Raw genomic sequence first — 22,625 nt, forward strand, 5'->3', positions numbered from 1 at the left:
ATCTTTCATTTTCATTAGAACTCAAAGATGAGTTTGCTAATAGATTATTCCCAACCTTTATAAACACTCTCTGAATTTGGTTTTCTTAAATTGTCATAATAGTCCCCTTAAGTCAGTTCCTCTGTTTCATTAACCACCCGGATTGAGTTTAGATGTCCGGCTAATTTTGTATCACATTTTGATTTTAGTTGAATTTTTAGCCACTTGAGTGTTGCATACAAATTGAATACGCGCGGGATCCGTGAAGTTGGTCAAATAAACAAACTTTTGTTAATTAAACGCGTGTCATGCTAGTTTATTTACTTTTGAGACTACGTTCCATTTGTTATTTTTTTTTACTTACAGTTGTCTATATTCACTTACGAATCCATTTAAATTTAATTATTAGTTGTTAATAATTCTAAAAATTGTCCTATCATGCATCAACTCCCGTTGGTCCAATTAAATCAAGAAGCAAGTCTTGGGTGATCAGCTGCATACCCATTGATCCTTCTTGTTTATGTTTTGTTCATGTACATGGTTTACCAAAGAACATAAACAACATGAACACACCCATATAATATTTTTTTAACAAATGAACATAAATAAAAAAACAAGTTCGTTTGAGTATTCATGTCTGTTTGTTTGCTCGCCTTGTTTACATGATCTCACCTCTCAATTCCCAAAACCGCCTAAAAAATAAACATAATAGAAAAGCGAAGGGTATAGGAAATTGAAAGATGAAATCAACACGGGTCAAATTAATCTTGAACCCTAAATACAGTACACATTTGTTTAAGCCGGAACAAACGATAATATGACACATCTACCATCCCAATTCCCATCCGTATCTAACCATCTGTCATTTATTTCTTCATACCGATACTAACATCATAAATGATATCCTACCCCAAAAAATTCCATATTTCCTGCATCAGAAAATCCTCTTTGCATTCAACTTATTGTTCGAAACATCTAACCGTTGTGTAACAATATTAATCAAATCTTCATCTGTTGTCATATTTGAAGTAACATCTGTTCAAAACATCAAATTTTGTTCTTGCTTAACACCCTAAAAATACTTGGTTTTGATTGTTTGTGATGTTTAACAAAAGAAGTGTGCATGAAATGGACGTCCTATGCTCGTTATTTATAGGTTAGAATGGAGGAATAAGTCAGCAATGGGAGTTTAACACGTAAGAGTGGGGTGTTTTAACAACTCTTGTTGTCATGGCCGGTTATATGGACTGTTTGAAGATGAGACGTTCGTCTCATCACTGACGTGGCGATTAAGAGTTAAGGCTGTCCTGATACGGACCGTATCAAAAGATAGGTGAATGAGACGGTCCGACTCAAATGGAAAGCTTAATATGTAGGTCATTTGATAGAAACTGAAACTTTAAATTACTGGAACTAAGATAAATAGCCACATTCGAGATAGGCTTGATCTCCAATTACAAGGATTAAAACCCTAATTTTATAACATAAACATCGACCTTTCAAAATAAATGCAGAACATGTTATAAATACTAATCCTAATTAACAGTTATTAAACTGCTCCACTACTCCTATTTTTGCTAAATAACAGGTTTCGTATCATCATCTTTGATACGGACCGTCTCATCTTTAGACTGACCTAATATGACATTTTTTATGAGACCATGGATTTTAAGTTTAGCTTAATTACCATTTAGCCCTTCAACTTTAAAAGTTGGCAAATTTGGCACGGAAGTTTTCAGAATACTACATTGAAATATCGCCCACGTTGAAATTGTCAAATTGTTTTTGTGTTCCTTCTTTGTCACATAAATTGTTATCCAATATTAGTCATGTAACAAAGGAATTACACTGCACGATATTAATGCACCCGGCCTTCTGTGTCTTACAAGTTCAATATATCAAGATGGGTGTAGCACTAAACTTCAAGGATTATACTATGTGGAATAAGTGACTCAATCTGGTACTTTGTTACTTGCTCATGCCACTTACTCATGAAACATTAAGTTGTGAAACCTGTGTTTTGACTAAAAGTCATGGGCACACTTTTAAACCAAATAACACATAATACCAAACATCTTTTAACTTTTTTAAAAGTTAATAAGTCATAAGTTGATTAAAATAAGCAATCCCAAACACTCCCTTAGAGACACATTCCCATTTGCAAATATCACCTAACTTGTAGATTAAAACATCACATGATTTCTAAAAGTTTTGTTAAACTTAGTGGTGATCGAGCTCGCTAATCCTATTATTCTAGGAATACTATTAATGAGAATTCTTGGTGGTGGTCAGGTGGTGTACTTACCTTCTTGATCCTCACCCGTTATTTATACAAATTGGGGAGGCATTTATTAAAAAAACAAATTAAATGTGAACCTGCATATTGGTTAATCATATCCTTTGTTTGTCATGTATATCCTTTAGACTTATTTACACAATTATTATTTCTTTGTATAATTGTTGCAGATGTGATGGATGGATATTTACAACCGGTAGCTTCTTTAACCCATACATTGCTATCACTTTACACATAAGTGTTGTATCATAAATGAGTTATGATTTTATACATTGATACATTTGTTGAGAATTCACCTCCAGCAAATTCATAATATAATTAGGGTTTGGATCTTATTTGTTAATAAAAATGAAACACATGTTCATCCAAATTATTAGTATTGGACTATAAATATGAAATTATGAATAATGAGCAGCAGCTAATACTGCAGTAAATAAAAAATAATTAGGACGTCTTGCTCATATTCCTCTTCTTCTTTCTTATGCTGCCCTTGACACCACTTTCAGCACCCTCATTATCTTCCTGCCCCTCCTGAATTTTTATGTATATACAAACAAAAGATTAGAAAGATTTAGTATTAGCATGCAGGCAAGAATATATATGTATATATATTAGAAGAAGAGACATTTAGAAATAACCTTGTTTGGTCCCTCATAAGTATTATCAACATGAGGATTTGGAGATACGAGGCTCTTGACAAATATACTTGAACGAATATAGTCCCCATTGCAGGGCACATGTTGGCCTTCAGAATGTTTGAAACTGCCTTTTCGTGAATCATACGCTCTACTCAGGCAGTGAGCAACATCATATTTGCTCTGCTGACAATCATCATCAATATATAGTTCCCAATTGTTGTTTTTCATTACCCGTATCTCAAAAGACATAGGGGAACGATATGAATATATGCATAGACAGTCATGTATAATCCCAAGTCTGTCTTTATCATAAGGCGTAGTCCTATAATAACCATCTTTCGGTAAGGGGATTTCTTTAAGTTCCTCCGTAGATAAATCCAAAGAAATAATTGTTTTGTTGTAAGAATTTTTATTAGCCATGAACCAGTTAAGTGTTCCATCACATAAGATACCAGCTTTATCACCCATCGTGTAATACTTTAATTCTCCAATAACTTTCCAAGTATTTGATTTCAATGTTAGCACATGAAAAAGTGTTGATTTTTCATAATATTCTTCTTTCCAGACCCTGCCTATAACCTTGTAGTCATCTGAAGACGAATCATAACCAAAACCCCAACATATCAATCTCCGAACCCGCTGAGTTTCTTCTCTTCTCTAGTGGATGGATTTGTTATTAAAAATTTATCATTGCAAACGCACACGAGGCCATTAGAAGAACCAACAATATTATATACTTTGTTGCTAATCCATGTGTCTTCACTCCTTATGTCGTCATATGTATGGATCCTTCTATGGCCAAGTTGATGGTTGTCACGATCACTTTTAATATTATGATCCAAGTGAGCTTTAACAAAACGAGGACAGGATATAAAAGAAAGCCATGACTTACACACGCATTTGTATCGGATTAGATCTTTCACATCCAATCGTACCAGGATCTGCTCGACCACATCAAAGGCAACATCCGCCATTGCTTAAACCAAATCGAAACAAAGAGTGAGAATTAGGTTATGTTTCATGTTTTAGTAATATATATACCCGTCCAGCCCAATTATATTATGTTAAATTTAATATCATAAACAATGCATTTTTTTAATGTTTTAAGACCGAGCCCAAGCCCGCTCCATTCACTATTTCACTTGATTGTAATCAGTGCTGTTCAAACCGCTCGCCGCTCGAACTTGCTCCTCGCTCGCTCGGAAAATGTTCGCTCGTTTTTTCGCTTGATTGTAAACGAGCCACTCTGCACGGTTCGGTTGTAAACGAGCCAAATAACGAGCAAAGGTTGGTTCGGTTCGGCTCGAATATTTTTTATTTTAATATATTTTATATATAAGATAACTATATATGAACAAATATATAAATATATAGAGAACACGCATAAATATAAGTGTAAAATTTTTAAACCCCTTTAAAATTTTCCCAATATCGTCAATTTTATAGTTTTATTTGTTCGCTTCTAGTTTTCAAAATACCATAAGTTTTTTTACATGTTCATTATATCTCAGTTCAAATTTATTTCTTATAAAAGTTTACAACCTATTGCACCAAACTATTAATATGTTTACAAAATATATTATTTACAACATTCAAACTTGTTTCTTATTGAAATATTTTAAAGTGAACAAGAAATACAAACCCTCGAAAAATGCTCGATTCGATTTTGGCTCGCTTTGATTTTCGCTCGGTTCAAATTTCAGCCGTTCGGTTCGGTTGTAAATAAAAGTTTACAACCTATTGCACGTTTGTCTAAAAACTATTAATATGTTTACAAATATATTATTTACAACATTCAAACTTGTTTCTTATTGAAATATTTAAAGTGAAAAAGAAATACAAACCCTCGAAAATCGCTCAATGTTCGATCAAAAAATGCTTGATTCGATTTTGGCTCGTTTCGATTTTCGCTCGGTTCGAATTTTAGCCATTCGGTTCGGTTGTAAACAAGCCAAGCAACGAGCAAACCCTCGTTTGGTTCGGCTCGGCTCGGCTCGTGAACAACCCTATTTGTAATCACTCATCTGGTGTATTTTTTTAACGGTTGTTTGGATCGCTGATGGATCACTGGCCTACCTGACCATCTCTATTTCCCAACTCGGAGACCGCCCTTGGGTCTCAGGAGGATTGAGGAAACCCACTATATATGAGAAAACTTGATTTGGAACCCTACTTATTGTCCCAAGTTGGATTTGAAGCTCACTTGTTAGCATGCCTTTCCATCTTTACACCTACATCTTCGCATTAATATACATGAAACTATATAATGGAAACAATAAAGAAACAACAATCATGTTCAACTCATTATTCAACAAAACTATCAAACTCTAACAGTAACAGACAACACAACTATCAATGATCAATGTGAATTAATATTAAACATTTAAATGTCAAAAACAAAAAAATGGGCATTTTCATCCATCAATTTCCCAATGTCAAACTTGGGAGCGTTCAAAAATCAAAATCATAACTTTACACTTGAAAACATTATGCAATGGATAGATGCTAGATTTGGCTTTGATGCTTTCTCAACATCTCTACCGAATCACGAATGAACTTTAAAACCAACTCCTCATACTCTTTTATTTGTTAGCAACCATTGAAAATAGACAAACCATGATTTTTTAAGAGAGAAAATATATATTTATAGAAAATGATCAATTAAAAAATAAATGTAGGAGTATGACATAACACATAATGTATAAAATACATAAGTTTCGACGATTTATCTACAACTTAACGTAATATGTAAATACGTATAGCAACTAAGATTTACTTTCTTTTAGATTAACCAACCAACTTCACTGAGATATATATATGACTTTTTTTCTTTTAATTTGTATCATGGCTTTAAATGTACGAGCATGATTAGTATGCCCCGTGTCATACAAAACAATTGTATTATGTGACCACTATACACATGTACTTTATGTTAAAGTTCTTAAAGTAATAACATTAATTTAGAACGCACATTGTAAATACGATGTTTCTGTATATAATAAATGACTCGCGTGACATCATGTAGAAATAATATTGCCATGATGCTGTATGCACGCACCGGCTACTATTCTTCCTACAACATCTAAAGTAGGGCGCAGGTGCACACAGGCTACAATGAGTGACACAACTCTTAGGTTAAGTATAGATAAACCTTTTGTTGTAGTAAATGCTTAAGGCCGGATCAGACTAGCCGGTCCAACAATGTTTGTTATGGTTAATGTTATTAAGTTGCCTTTGAAATAACCAGGAATTAGTGAGTCTCCGCCCTCCAAGTTCATTTTAGTCACTTAAGCATGTTCATTTTAGTCACTTAAGGTGCCTTTGAAATAATTGGCCACTTTGAAGCAAGTCGGGTTAAACTTGAACCGCCAGCTGGCCAGGAATAAACTCTCTGATGATGGCTTGCGATTTATAAGGTGGTGATCATCATGCATTTCATTTCTAGGGCGATGTGGGATGTTCTTTTATTGGAAGATAAGATTGCTTAATTCTATTTCCTGACCGGTGTGGCCAAGATATTTGGGTTGTGAGTATAAGTTTAAACTATAAATGTAATCACAAATGTTGAACTAGTTACGTCAATAATAATAATAATAATAATTATTATTATAATAATAATTATTATTGTTGTTGTTGTTAAAGTTCATGTTTTTGAAGACATTATATAACTTTTATACCGGTATCTATTGGAAATGAGTCAAATACTATTGTTATTAAAACCAAACCCGACATTCAAACCAGACACAGATCCGATCCATTAATACTCGACTGAAACGGAAGCAATAGATGCAATTGGTTTTTTATTAAACCAGGTTGAATTGGTAACCGTTAGACGAGGTTGGACCGGATTTAAGTTAGCTCATTTCTTTAGGTCTCCATTTATAAAGAGGAGCCTGTCCCTGAGTTTGAGATGGGAGCATTGTTGGATGAGTTTGGTCGTGTAACCTCATGAAAACGTAAAACAACGCCATAATCAACTGAACCACAAAGTAATTGTGTTATTATCTACTTAACTATCTGAAAATGTTATGTTTTTTTAAACGACATATTTATGCAACCAGTTAAAGAAAAACTTATTTCCTGTACTTCCAATTATATCAAAGTTTTATGTCATATGTTTCTATAATTTTGGGATTCTATAAATTAATTAGAGAGTTATCAGTTTTTGAAAACGGTTCAACCGATCCAACCGGTCATTATTATCCTAGCAACGTGTAAAGTTTTGATATTATTAACTGAATACATGTCGAAACCGAGTTATTTAAAAACAGGTCAAAAGGATTTCAAATTCGGGAGCCATTTGTTAAAAAAACAAATTAAGCGTGAACTCGCATATTGGTTGATGATAGTAAGCCGATTCGAGATAGCTAATCTCCCAAGATAGTGACCCTTTAAGCGGGTTAGACTCCAAAGAAATAGAGAGAACAATACATAATTTTACTTCAATATTCTTCTTAATCATATAACAAAACTAAGAGGCCTTTTATAAGGCTTACAAAGTGAAAGACCAACTACTTTAAATAAAAACAAACTAATGCAGAAAATAAAGATATAAATTGCAAGCATTACTCCACGATTTGTTGTGCATGGGAATTATGGAAGGTCATGGGTGACATGGCATGATGTAACATGTATGGCACATATCAGTTAACCATCTCCTCTCTGAGTTATGTGTCCTTTATTTACACAATTATTATCTTTTTGTATGATTATTGGAGATTATGAAGATGTGATGGAAATTTATAACTAGTAGCTTCTATATTCAATACATAATTTTTTGCATCACTTTACCCATAAGTGTTGTGTCTTCAACGAGTTATATGATGTTTTATACATTGATACATTTAATGAAAATTCACCTTCAACAAGTGGCCCAACATGTATTTCAACTCTGGTTTATGAATTTTACCAAGATAGTATTCAAATTTGATAGTTTATGTGTTTGACTGGACAGTCATCTCGTAGGTTCCGTTGTCATTTTAATTTGATGCATTCAACCATTAGCTAGATGGTCTTGATTTAATCTGTATTCTTGTATAATCCTTATCCAAAGTTTGTATGTTTAAAAACTTAATATAGATATAGATAAGCTATTTAAAACTGCTCAAACTAAACCGTCAAAACATAAATCCTTGAAAACCATCCGGGTTGACGGGCCAACCAACCCCGTCGATTTGTTTGTCTCTTTTCTAAACCTTAGATTGCGGTTTGCATAAACTTCTGTCCAACTTAGATGAATCGAATCATAAACATTCCCAATAAATATACCTAAATAATGAAAACTCGTTTTAGTTTAGAAACCAAAGAGCTCATAGCTCGATGATTTCAATACATTATAAGGTGAAGTTCCTCCAAATAATAAATGTTTTAAGTCTAACTAACAAAATAATATTACAATTTTAATAGTAGGTTTAAGGATGTATATATTTGCCGTTAAACCAATTCGAAAAAGAAACAAAAAGTGATACAAAACAGTATATATGCAAATGAGTTAGTCATGGTGTGGTAAGAAATAAACTTGGTATTCTATGTGACACATGCTCGATTCTTACTTACAATATATAATTTCATAGGCACCAGGGTAATAATGGAAGACTAGGCAAGTAGGTGGCTTTCACTAGTTACATTATTGAACTGAACGGATTTTATCTCATCGTACTGTCGTGCCATTAAACGAGTGCTTACGGACGTCGATCTTAGATGAAGGTTTTCCAGAATCAAAACACGAATGTATCATGATGTGATAAATTTAGTCCGTATTTCATTTATCCGTTCAAGAAACCAATACAAAACATTATATCATACAGCACTTCATTTAATATATATTACCCATAAATTCTGGTCATTTAATAATAACCTGTCTAGAAAAGATAATGAAAGTTTGAAACCGAGTGCTCCATGCCTCCTTTTTCTCCGGACGTGACCTCAAACCACATTCCAATCCAATTCACAAAACCTCTTCACATCCACTCGTTTCTCTTTCCTCTTCCGGACTCCAAACCCACATTTCAATCTCATTTATTCAACCAAAGTCGCCTTCGTGGACTAACCGGCTGAACCAGTCACCACCGTCCCTCACGTAAACCCTCTAACCTATTCCCTTTTTACCGACAGCACCCGTCCCCACCCCCCACCTAACTTTTAATATCCCACCCGCATTTGCATTTCATCCGCATTTCGTTTACATTTCGGTTCCTGTACGTTACACACACATAATCCCTGTCTCGCTAACCTCTCGTTTTCTCTCTCTACAGTTTCACACACACTTTCTCTCTCTTTACCTTCGCTCTCAGTTCCTATATATACATACAAGTATATATATACCATAGGTTGTATCGACATACTATGTATCTATCCGGATCAATCGCTTTCGAGTAAAAATGGAGTTGGAGGTAGCGATTTGCTTCCGGTTTTCGTCTCTATTATCTTTCATCTCACTATAAGTTTCCGATCTGCCTGAAGATCTGTATTCATAGCTGCGGTTTTCAGCCTGCCGTGTAATTTGATCGGTAAGTGTTTGTTTCTTTTGTGTGTTGACTTTAATCTAATGTTTCAAGATGCTATATTTATATTTTGTTGGATATAATTTTAATTTTTAGATAATGATCTGTTTTTTTTAATTATCTTGTTTTACAAGAAACTGGTTGTAATGAATTTGTCAAAGTAGGTCAAATATGTTATTATTATTATTAGATCGATTTTAAGATTGATTTTTTGAGATGAATATGTTCATTTTATTGGTGTTTGATTCTAAGATATTAGTTCTTTATTATGTATGCTGTGGTTCAATTTAATTGATTGTTATTTTTCTGGATGTGCGGAGGCTGTTTGAAGAATGTGTAGTGGCCCTGAAAAGAGTAATAATAATAATAATAAATCTGGTTCTTCTTCATCAACAGTACCAACAGATAAACAAGCTAACAAAATAGTCATGAGCTCACTAACTGTGGACACTGAAGATTCTTTTTCGAGTTTACTTGAATACGCTGCTAACAATGATTTTGAGGGGTTTAAACGGTCCATCGAGAACGACCCGTCATCGATCAATGAGGTTGGGCTATGGTATGTGCGCAAGAAGGGTTCGAAACAGATAGTCCTTGAGCATCGGACTCCGTTAATGGTTGCTTCAACGTATGGAAGCTTGAGTGTGTTAAAGTTAATAGTTTCGCAACCGAAGGTGGATGTGAACTTCTCGTGTGGGCCCGATAAGTGCACCGCCCTTCACTGTGCGGCTTCTGGTGGTTCGGTTGATGCTGTTGAGGTTGTTAAGCTGCTTCTTTCTGTCGGTGCGGATCCGAATATTGAAGATGCTAATGGACACCGACCCGCTGATGTTATTATTGTACCTCCAAAGCTGTCTGGGGCCAGATCTTTGCTTGAAGAGCTTCTCATGAGCAGTGCGTCTGATGGATCGGTTGGGTATAATAAGCTGACTGTGTCTGTAACAACATCGAGCTCGTGGTCGCCGACTTTATCATCCTCGCCAGATAATGGCTCGCCATGCTCTCCTTCCGAGCTCGTATCATCTCCAATGATGTCAAATTTTAATGATGATGTTCTGGTCAACGCTGCCTCTGAGAAGAAAGAATACCCGATTGACCCGTCTCTGCCTGATATCAAAAACAGCATCTATTCTACAGACGAGTTTCGGATGTTTTCGTTTAAGGTCCGACCTTGCTCGAGGGCGTATTCTCATGATTGGACTGAATGTCCGTTTGTTCATCCGGGAGAAAACGCACGCAGACGGGACCCACGAAAGTTTCATTATAGTTGTGTTCCGTGCCCTGATTTTAGGAAAGGTGCTTGTAGACGAGCGGATATGTGTGAATATGCTCATGGTGTGTTTGAGTGCTGGCTCCATCCAGCCCAGTACCGTACACGGTTATGTAAAGATGGGACGGGCTGTGCTAGGCGGGTTTGTTTCTTTGCTCATACTCCCGAGGAGCTTAGGCCATTGTATGTCTCAACAGGCTCTGCTGTCCCGTCTCCTAGGTCGTCTGCTGCCAGTGCTAGTGTTATGGATATGGCTGCAGCTTTGAGCATGCTTCCCGGGTCACCTTCCTCATCGGTCATGTCTCCTAGTTTCAGTCAACAGATGTCCCCGTCAAACGGTGGCCAACACTCTTCGGTTGGATGGTCTCAGCCAAATGTCCCCGCCCTTCATCTTCCGGGAAGCAACCTCCAGTCGAGTCGGCTAAGGTCTTCTTTCAGTGCCCGGGATATTCTACCCGATGATTTGAGTATGCTGCAGGATATGGATTCCCAGCTGTTAAATGACTTGGCCTGTTACTCACACTCTCGTCCCGGTTCACTCTCATTGAACCGTTCTACTCGGTCTAAAACACTTGCGCCTGCAAATCTAGAGGATTTGTTCACCGCTGAGCTTACATCTTCTCCTCGGTATTCAGACCAGGCAGCATCACCGGGTGTGTTTTCACCATCACACAAATCAGCGGTTCTGAACCAGTTTCAACAGCAGCAAAGCATGCTCTCTCCTATTAATACAAATGTGTTCTCACCAAAGAATGTTGACCAAGTCAACACGATGTTAAGAATGTCTCCAAGAAGCATGGACCCGATATCTCCAATGGGTGCTCGGCTTTCTGCATTTGCACAGCGCGAGAAGCTTCGCAGTCTCAGCTCTCGGGATCTTGGAACAACAGCTGGAGCAAACAGTCCTGGTTCTTTTAATGTTGGATCGCCTGTCAACACACCCACTTCTTGGTCAAAATGGGGGTCGCCAACCGGGAAAGTTGACTGGTCTGTTAATGTTGACCCGTTTGGGAAGTCTGCTTCGTTTGGGGTCAATAATAATACTAATGGTGCTGAGGAGCCGGATCTATCATGGGTGCAATCACTTGTGAAGGAGTCACCACCTGAGATGATGAAAAACAAGGCGGCTGCACCACTTTCTGGTAATGATGGTGGGGTGGCTGCACCATCCGGTGGTGGTCGTTCACAGGCTGAGTCAAACGATCATTCAGTTTTAGGGGCTTGGCTCGAGCAGATGCAACTTGATCAGCTCGTGTCTTGAGCAAAGAGATGATAAAAATGATGAATTCATATTCATTTTCACTTAACAAAACTCATTTCTAGGTAAGTATATATTCTTTCAGGGCATGTGGTTTGGTATAACAGGTGGGCTGATTATATTCATTTGGGTGGGGTTCAAAGATAATATGTTATGTTCTAATGGCAACAGGATGAAGAAAGCAAGCAAGTGTCATGATTTTAGCCTATCATTTCATTTCTTTACAAATTTTATTATATGTTGAAACAATTTCAGTTTTCTTTAATGTTTCCTTTTGGCTAAACCATCTGGGGATGTATTCACCAATTTGTGCTCTTTGTTTAATTTCTGGTCACAAATTGTATCTGCCTTTTTATTATTATGTAAAACATATGTTATTATTATAGCTATTATTTTGTTTCTTATGATTATATTAATTCTAGTTGTAAATTTGGGGGTGTTCAACAGTTCATAGTACAGGCAGGTCTTTGGGTTAGTTATGTTTTGATTGTTTGGTAGTAAATTTGAAAAACCAATTCAATTTTGGTTCAACGGGCACATGGATAAAGAATATATCTATTTGTTTTTAAGAGGTTAACAATATACATGCAAGTACTTTTCGGGTTGTCTTGATTATGAAGTTACATATTTAAATTGCTGGAAACTAAACTCAAAAATCGAACTATAAAATTTGGTTTGGATGTTAACATGAATTGAAAACTGAAGGTACTCGCATTTCATCTAGGGTGTTCATGCACGTAACTATTAATTCATCTAGGGCGGTTCACAAGCTGAACTGAGCAAGGGCTTGCACATGCTCGGCTTGCTCACAAACAGGGCCAACAAGCCGTTTCAAAAACCAAGTTGAATAACGAGAAGTTTCGCAGATCAAGCGTCAAGCAATTTGGACTAGGGATAGATTTTTAGCTTATTTGGTACCCGTAAAGGGATGAGGAATGTGATGAAATTGTGTTTTAATGAGATTTCCTTAAATTTTTCTTTTTATGGTAACATAGAAATGGCTTTTTCTCTCTAAAACTTTCAAATGTGATTTTGACGCCTATCATATTTCAACATCGTTGTAGGGGAGGGAAAGCATTAAGTCTAAAGCCTGTTTGGTTTTATCTCTTATTTGCTATCTTACAAAAATAAAGATAAAGAAAAATAGTTGTTTCCTTTGTTATAATGTATTCCCTTTCCTTGTTACACTTCGTGTTTTGACTGATTATGTGCACATAGTCATTGTATTCCATTAATCAAGATATCCTTGAAGAACATCACCATTGACATTTGACACGGAAATTCAACTATGTGTTATGGTTGTGGTTGGGAGTGCCAGCCATGCCACCTCACCTGTTAACCCACCACCAAACCAACACATCTCTCTCACCCCAAACTATTTGCCCCTGCTTGCCATCACCCAAGAAGGCTAAAAAAAGCGGGGTCCACCCCATTTCAACCATTCACCTTTTCTTTTCTTTATAATGTCTGGTTAAACGACAACACTTTATTAGATGGCTGATTAGTTAAAGCTCACTGCTTACATAACATTAAAGTGACGCTTTAAGTAATTATAAACTATAACACCATAGTAGTAAGCAAATATGGTGGGGGACACATTAATAATGGTGGAAGCTATCAAAGGCAATGGGAGTTACAAATCCATGATTCGTGTCCACCAATGTCATTTTTTATTGGTTCACGTATATTTTATCAACCGGAGGTATAATTATATGCATCGGGTCAGTCATATTAAAGCTATGCTTTGCTTTTCTTTTTTTTGGTAACGATGGGCTATTATATATAAATAATTAACGAGCTGGCAAATTCTAGAAATCGAAATTTACAAGAACAAATTCATAAAAGGAAGTATACATGAATCCTTTAGGAATTACAAATTTAAGGTTACACCAAAACGACCAATCTCCATTTTGTGTTTTAGCCTTGTTTTTATTCATAGATACGGGATCACCATTATTTGTTCCTATCGCTTTGGATGGTGGGTGTACGATGTTGTTGAAAATCCTTTTGTTGCGGGCTTTCCAAATGAACTTTAGGAAATCCTTTTATGCGTAACATTTACATACCAACATTGTTGGCCCAGACGGATCAAACAAACAAACAAACACGAGATATTTGGGTGACAACCCTCGACTCTTTTCATATAATCAAACGAACTTAACAAACAAACCTAACAAACTCACATGGAGAAGAGAGACTTTCCTTGACTCACATAACACAATAAACTAGACCCCTATTTACAGATCTACTAAACTTGTCTTACAAGACAACTACTAAACTTTCGCTTCAAAGCAAAACCTTTCTTAAACCTATTATAATAAACCATTAACTTTAATAATTCAAGATTAACCTTCAAACATGATATATGATTGCCTTTAAAAAATCAACAAGTTAGAAGAAAATATAAAATGGAAGATTCCAAGGAATAATGCGAATTTAAATGATCGTATATGAGTTGCATGCTAAAATTGTATACAAGTTTAAATTTTGAAGATTCTAAAATTAGGTAGAATGCTTAAATTTGATGGACTATGTGCTTATGATTGTATATAAGTGTTATGCTAAATTGTACACGAAATGATGTGTTTGTGTTACAATTAGAAGTCTATAATTGAAATATTGAACGTGTTGCTTAAAGTTCAATCATGGCTCATGAAATTTATGAATGGCATTATGACAATATTTTATGTGATCAAAAGTGCATAATGCGATGACAAGGTTGTATGTGATCATGTTAAAGTGGTAAGATAACAAGTTACAAATGATCCCATACCAAGGCTCAATCCAATTAAGTCCGTAGCGCCTACCAATTTTGCCATATCCCCCTTTTTGAAAATTGTATGTGAACCGCTAGCGGAACATTGGTTGGTTAATTAAATTGGAGTATTTGTGTTGTGATAGTTTAAACATGTTAAAACATTGTATGCGTTATATGAAGAACAATGAGCTGTCCTATATGATTGAGTGTGGAAAACACTCAAAAATGGTTTACGTAGAGTGCACAAACCAAAGAATGTACCACTCTTCAACCATTCGTGTTCTTATTTCACACAAAACTAAGAAAATCAACTAAATAAGTAAATTAAAAAAAAAAAAGAATGTACCTTGTCCCTAATATCACAAACCCTAAACAGAGTGGAGAACGAAAACCCTTTGTAATCCTTGTAAGCATAGCATAATAAGCAATTATAATTAATTTGATAGTTAAAACCATCCTCTTTCTCCTATAAAAACAAACACTAGACAACAAGTTAGTATCCATCCAGTCCAGCAAAGCAAATTAAAGTGAGTTGAGTGTGTGCGTAAACAATAATCTTATTAATAGCCGAGATCGGCGAGAAACAAACCGCCGGCGGGTGTACGGTGGCGTTGCCCAAGAAGGAGTATAAGCTGTTGGATCTGAGCTTAAGTTTGAACCCTGTCCCATTTAACATGAAAGAGCACGTGCTCCATAGGAGCCATTGTTGTTACGAAGACCTTAAGACAGGGTTTGAGGGTGTGTTTGTGTATGGCAGGTATTGGGGTATGATGCCAGAAGGTATCCGGTGGAGATATGGTGGCCCATTTTAGAAGCATGTCCTTTTTTGAGATTTTAGTGGGTACTCATAAAATTTTAAAATTAAATTAATGCTCCAGTTTCTTGATATTTTTTTACATTATTACATTAATTTTAAAAAAATAATTTTCCATTTTACTTTAGGGTTTGGATGTAACAGTGAAGAAACTAATGATTTTCAAATGCGCCTTGATATTTGAAAAGAGGTTACAACTTAAAGACAAATATTTTAACGATGCATCAAATAACTTAACACTACTTGTTATATGATATTTTTTTTAAAAAAAAAACAACAACCTTTACACCTAGATACTGTTTAATCTTGCATTTGTAAGGATTTAAACTTACTATCACATTTGTGCAAGTCAATCATCATTGTTGAATGTAATAGAACCGACTATCTTGTCATTACAATTCAAAAGTTGAACATGATTATGAGTTTAACAAATTTGTTTTTGCTTGTTGAACTTGCCGATCTTTTTGGTTTTTTGAATTAAAAATATGTTTTAAATATTTTAAGTTTGTTTTAATTTGTGTTTGCGTGACTATATTTAAATTTTTTCATTTTTTTATATTATCTTTTTACTGATTTAAAAACGTTCGTGGGGAAAAAAATGGAGTAAATTTATATTATAAAATTAGACGTTGCTGCAAAGGTCAGCAGGTAAGGAATTTATTGATTGAACTCTACCTCAGGTTATATTGTTATAAAAACATCCAAATCGTTATCATAAAAAAAAGTATTTTAAATGTGTTATAAATATATTAATATTATGGTTATAACACCTAATATAGATTAGTTTTCTCTCTAAGTTTTCATCTTATATAAATATCTCATTTTATCTCATTGTAATCTACACATAATTAATGAAATATACATCTTTCTCCTTGCATCTCCTTCTCATATACTTTGGCTATTAGGTTTGTTTAACGGCACGTTATCAGCACGAATTGCTTTTAAAGTTGGAGTTAGCTTACATCATCGTGAATATATTCAATCAAAACTATCCTACAAGTAAGTTTTGTTACTCATATGATCTTATAACTTTATTTTATAATTTTAATCAATGAATTATTCTGCTCATCGAATAAAAGCCGTCTATGAAATTGCTTTTTGTATAACAAAAAATATATATAGCTTTGGCTGCTAACATATTCGATTTCAAGGTTTCACATGGTGCTATAAATTTTATTTATCTATTCTTTTTAGAGTGGTCATGACGTTGATTAATCGTGATGCATAATTGGGTATTTTAAATATGTGTGAGACCTAGGAGATGAACTAGAAAACAAAAGACTTTTGTTGATTAATATTATTTGGTGTTTTCTACTACTATCTTGTATGTGTTTTAATAAATTATATATGGATATTATTTCTCAAATATTGTTATATTTCAGACTAATGTATAGTCTTTAATGGATTACGCAGGACTAAAACACTAATATTAAGAAGATGAGACTGAAGTTCATAATGTTTTGTTCCAATATTTTTATAAAATTGTTTATATATTTAATTAATTTAAAATGCAATTTTATATTAACTTGCTTCCTGCCCATATTGGATAGTGGTAGTGACTGAAAATCTGAAATTATATTGAAAGTAATTTTGATCATCACCATAAAATATATTAATAAAGTGGGTCAATTTACTCTATAAAAAAGGATAAAAATGAGAAATATGAGAAGGGTTTGTAGTCATATAAAAAAAATCCCTTCCACGACCTTTAAACGACTATAACATTTCCATACGTTAATATTTTTGTTCTTTTTAATTTGAGTATGATATTATTATAGTTTTTTTTTATTTAAAAAAAATTAATATGTTACGCAGGGGTGTTCAAAGTCGGACGGCTGAGAATTAATACTGGTTTGAATTCGAAAGGCTCATATTAAAACCCACACTTTAGTAACCTATTAATATAATTTGATAGATGAACTTTAATTATGGTTTTGTTGTCTTCACATTGTAGTTTCACCTCTAATAAAAGCTGTCTACTTCTTACTATGTTCTCCATGCATATGCCACTTGGGCAGCAGCAAAGAACCCATCGGTAAATCCCTCTCTGCATATTCTTATAATATCATTTTAACCTATTCCTCACAACTCCCTCCCTCCCTCATATAAACTAAAGACAATCTCCGGTAGTAAATCAAATCTTCTCTCCAGCTTAACCAAAATGATTCCTCTATCCATCGGCTAACCGGCAGTGATCAGTTGGACATCCTTATTGATAACCTCGCCCCCTACCCATGGGAGTCACCTACCGACAGGAACAAGATGGAGACTATTCATACAACCATGCTACTGGTTGCCTATTTAATTAAGTATGAGTGGTCATCGATCCATCCTACCTATGGTGAAGATGTAAATAGATAGCAATTGGAAGTTCATGGCATGGGAGAAGAGATATGATGTGATGTACTCACGTTTCTTTTTGAATATATTAAAGATGTGCTGATATTTAATTTGACTGTTCTTGCTTGCCGCAAGCTGTCTGCATCTTAGTTTTAGCATTTAATTTTTGTTTTTCTCTTTTGTTACTTTAAAGCATTTTTATTGAGTTGCTATTTTGATATGTTAAAGTTTGGTCTAAACAATAAGAGAGATCAACGAATCAAACACACGTCAAAGTATTTTAAACAACTTGATTTTGTTGTGTTTTCGTATTGTAATGAACCTAGTTGATACCTACTAATTTTGTGTCGAAACGTCTGTGTTTTTGTATCATTTTTTTAATATCTTTAAAATACGTGAATTTGACGAAGTTATTTTATAGGTTAGTTTTGGTATCATAACAAACATAGCCGGTATTAACTTACACGTATAGTCATAGCAAACTCCGCCCATCACATCTAATCAACTTTATAGTCACAAACCGCGTCACATCTAATCAACTTTATAGTCTCAAACCCGCGCAACACGCATGCTATAATACTAATCTAACAATTAAAAGTAAAGCAATTTGAGAAATGAAATTTTAGAATCTACAAATGTTATGATTAATATAGTAAAACATTTTAAGAATTATTTAGTGAATGACTTGCTTATATTTGTGCAAATTTAAAGAAGAAATACCTATTTTTCTATATCCCTGTACAAGTTTTATTTTATTTCACAAATCATATTAATTATTACAATAATTTATTAGAAGGCAATGCGCAAATTCCATGCATTTGTCCCGGTCTTCATTTCTAAAAATAACATAGTAACTGTCACGTTGCATATTGATCATGCATGACACTTACATCTTCTCTTTGTCTTCCATTCAATCACACATTCATTCATTCCCACCACAAACTCAATGGCTCTCTCCCGGATCAAGAACCGCCTAACCGCCTCATCCACGGTCACCACCGCACCGCCACCGTCCCCGGTCCCAAACTCAGCCAGAAGCGCCCGGGGTGACCAGGCCTTTAGCACTTATCTGGACAAGATGAAGCACATGCCTGATAATCTTCCTGATTATGTCAACCGTTCCATGATTGCGGATGTCGAATACCGGCTGATTAAAATCCAGGACAGGAATTCGATTAGTGAGATGATGAGATCTGCCAAAAAGTATGGAGTGTTCAGGATTAGTGGCCACGGGATATCGACCGAGGAGTTGAAACAAGCGTTTTCGGAGGCCGAGTTCTGCTTTGGACTGTTGGCTGATCGGTGGAGCCGGGATGGAGATCGGGAGGAGTTTCAGTGGTCGCGATCTGGCCTTGCGGCAGCAGAGCGTAGGCGCGATGTGGCCCGAGAGGAGCGACTCCGCAAGTTCAGGTAATCTATGTTTTTGATCTTTTGTAATTTGTTTACTCGGGCTTCTTAATAGATACATGTCGAGTGGCAGGGCAGTTTCCGGAAATTGTGAAATTTTTTCATGCTGAAAGTGAAAAAAAATTAGGCCTTAAATTGGTTGAGTAATTAGGGTTAAACATTAAGAGTACATATTTTTTTAAAAATATATATATGTATAATTTAAAAAAAATAAAATAAAAATTCGGGTAGTCCGGGGCCCGTCAACCACCCAGCTCTGCCTCATAGCTAGCTCTGTGGAGTGGTTCCTTCGGTTAAGATATGTGTTGGTGGTGGTATATCATCGCTTCTTATCTTCATGGTCGGAGCAAAGGCTCCTAGGACACTCCGACAATCAAGTCAGTATGTATACGAATACGAGATCAGTAAATATCAACATATATGGTGGTGCTAATCTTTTATATTGAGGGGATGTTGGGCCCAACGCTACTGGTCCGACCTGGTAATAGGTTTGACCCATTCAACAGGGCCAAACTAGGTATGATACGCCGGTACGGTATACCTATATCATCCCATACCATAGGGGTGAGCACGGTTCGGTTTGGTTCGGTTATTGGGTGAAACACAAACCGAAACCGAAGCCATCGGTTATTTTATAATACCAACCAATCGGTTTTCGGTTATTTGGTTGTTCGGTTATTCGGTTTTCGGTTATTTTCGGTTTCGGTTTCTGTTATTTTCGGTTTTTTTATTGCATGTAGACATTGCAAAAAAAAATCACAAAAATAGAGTACCACATATATATTGAATTAAAATAAAAAAATAGGCACGTGTTACTTGGAACCAAACAAATACAAAGTTTCTTGAGTAGTAGAATTTAAAATTAAACAAAATAAACAAAGTTTTTAATAAAATAATACTAAAAGTTTGGCAGGAACCTTCATTCATTATCTTAGTCATCTTCAAAGTGTTTAGACACAATCGTCATCATCTTCATAATCTTATCACCGTCAATGGTAGATTCTTTTGGTGTTTTGTTTCCGGTCATAACATCTACAAAAAAACGCGTACAATTGTATTAATATTTAAGTAGATATTGAAAAGTCAAAACACGTCGTGAATAAACATTATTATTATCAATTTCTATGTTCTCCAACTTTTCAATCAAAGTCTCTAATTGTTGACCATACACATTAGAATCTTGCAAATCCGTTGGTTCATACCGTGTCGGGTTAATCGGTTCGGTTTTTTTCGGTTTTTTAAAAATGGATAACCAAACCTAAACCGAAAAATCGGTTTTTCAAAAAACTAAAAAATTAACCGTCGGTTAGTGCTTCGGTCCGGTTTTTTTCGGTTCGGTCTTTTCAGTTTGTTCGGTTTCGATTCGGTTAATTCGGTTTTCTGCTCACCCCTACCATACCATACCAAGTTTGTCTTGTTAATCAAAGATAATGAGTTTAAACCACATCATAAGACCCCCTTTATACAGGAAAGGAATGTTGGGCCAACTCTAATGGGCGACCTTGTAATGGGTCTGGCCTGAGCATAAAGAGCCGATATGGTAAACTGTCTAGCCCATTAAACCAGGCCCAAACCAGTATGGTCTACCGTGCCATGTGTGTCTTGTTAATCAAAGTTATGAGTTCAAGCCTCAATCATTAGAACCCTCTATACAGGGAAAGTTAATTAGGCCCAGCCATAATGGGTCGACTTGATAGTGGGTCCGACCCCTTAGACCCGGTCCCAAAGCGAGTACAGTCTGTCAGTCTACACATACCAAGTGACTTTTAGTTATAGTCGATAAACATGACACGAGTTTTCTTATCTATCTTGTTATATATCTCATGATTTACAGCCAAAAAATGGACAATCTTGCAAGTAAACTCGAAGCAATTGCAGATGATGCTGCCAAGATCGTGGGAAGCTACGGAACTAAGCAATCTCGCCAGAAAATAAGGGAAAACGAAACGAGAATGACACTGTTCAAGCATAATAACTCAGCTCTCCAACCACACACCCCACGCTCTTCCCAAACTCCACGAGCCGACTCCAAGAAAGACTACGGTACATTCGCTCTAAGCCTTCATATCCCAACCGAGCCAGGTGATTTCAGCCTTCAATCTGATGAAGGCCCTTTGTCTTTCAGAACCGGGCCCGACACCATTGTGTTCACCCTTGGAGAACAGATGCAGGTACTTTGATTACAAATGTTTTATTTACGGGCCGACTGATTTTAATACTCGTTTTTGACATGTTTTCCAACTTGCATTTGAAGGAATGGAGCTGTGGAGAGTATAAAGGTGCAAATGGGGAGATAAACATTGAACCAGAAATAACCGAAGATCATGAGCCCGGAGCATACTCGGTGGAGCTCAAATGTTCGCCTCCGGTTCTGAATCAAGCTGTTGACAGAATCAACACCTGGTCCATAACTGATCAGCTCTTTATTGTACTTGGTCTTCTTCTGTTGTTCTCCTTACTTTCCTATTTCTTTCTTTAGATTTATCTACCCCACCCCACCCCACCCCACCCCCACCCTACCCCACCTCACCTCACCCCACCCCACACATCAAAATGTTTCTACTTTTTTGAGTTTAGTTACTTAACTATTATAACTATATGAGGATTCTATGATAATGCAAGTTCTATCTATGAAGGTTCAATTTTTGTGACAAACACTCTTCATCAAGCCTTTTGGATTTGGTATTTGTTTAGATTAGACGCCCTAATATAGTTATAGAACTTGATGAAATATATATTCATGCAATGCGTCCTCGGATGAAAAAAAGATAAAATTTCTCGAATATAATTAACTGGAACCGAAATACGCTCACGCTACTCAGGGCTGTTCAAGGCGTTACCGCACGGTATGGTTTTACATGCTTTCCCAAACATGGCATGAATCACCATGAAATGAATGTTTTAATACTAAAGACTTTATAAACTATTTTGATTGTTTATTTATCATAACCCATTGTGCTTACTCAACTATAAATAGTTCAACTTTTTTCAGCTTCACTAATGTGCACATTGTATAGATTATCAAATAAAGTTTATGATCACAAGTAAGAATCGTCAAATACTTGTTTATAGTGTCGAAACATATATTGAAAACATTAGAATTGATGAAATTGTTCATCTTAGAGTCAATTGAGAACATACATTCTTACAAAATGGTGATTGTGAATGATCCATAGATATGAGTTTGTGGCCAATATTTATACATGGAATTGTGAACATAACTCACCCATCTAACTAGCTTGTGACCTAAGACAGAAACAACACTCATGGTACTATGGGTGGGATAAATTCACACAGTTCAAGATTTGGTATATCCACGTGTAATTCTGAAAAGTTGGATCCATGACATAAATTGCAAATTT

At 35.6% G+C, this 22,625-nt stretch overlaps 3 protein-coding genes across 3 annotated transcripts; 2 read left to right on the forward strand and 1 right to left on the reverse strand.

The window, feature by feature from the left end:
- Window positions 1-2,719: 2,719 nt before the first annotated feature.
- LOC143625837 (uncharacterized) lies at window positions 2,720-3,381 on the reverse strand. The gene is made up of 2 exons (XM_077096073.1): window positions 2,914-3,381; window positions 2,720-2,806 (listed from the first exon to the last, which is right to left on the reverse strand). Exons 1-2 carry the CDS (start codon window positions 3,379-3,381, stop codon window positions 2,720-2,722), a joined length of 555 nt encoding a protein of 184 aa, XP_076952188.1.
- A 6,367-nt stretch (window positions 3,382-9,748) lies between these two features.
- On the forward strand, window positions 9,749-12,349 carry LOC143625893 (zinc finger CCCH domain-containing protein 30-like). The gene has a single exon (XM_077096111.1). The coding sequence runs from the start codon at window positions 9,749-9,751 to the stop codon at window positions 11,945-11,947; it is 2,199 nt and encodes a 732-aa protein (XP_076952226.1). The 3' UTR covers window positions 11,948-12,349.
- A 6,453-nt stretch (window positions 12,350-18,802) lies between these two features.
- On the forward strand, window positions 18,803-21,742 carry LOC143625838 (gibberellin 2-beta-dioxygenase 8-like). Its single transcript, XM_077096074.1, has 3 exons — window positions 18,803-19,266; window positions 21,098-21,434; window positions 21,518-21,742. The coding sequence occupies exons 1-3, from the start codon at window positions 18,803-18,805 to the stop codon at window positions 21,740-21,742; spliced, it is 1,026 nt and encodes a 341-aa protein (XP_076952189.1).
- The last annotated feature ends 883 nt before the right edge of the window (window positions 21,743-22,625 follow it).

Source organism: Bidens hawaiensis, unplaced genomic scaffold (assembly GCF_021521415.1).
Source record: "Bidens hawaiensis isolate Kalapana, Puna unplaced genomic scaffold, B.hawaiensis_p1.1 tig00004242_1, whole genome shotgun sequence".
NCBI classification, from domain to species: domain Eukaryota; kingdom Viridiplantae; phylum Streptophyta; class Magnoliopsida; order Asterales; family Asteraceae; genus Bidens; species Bidens hawaiensis.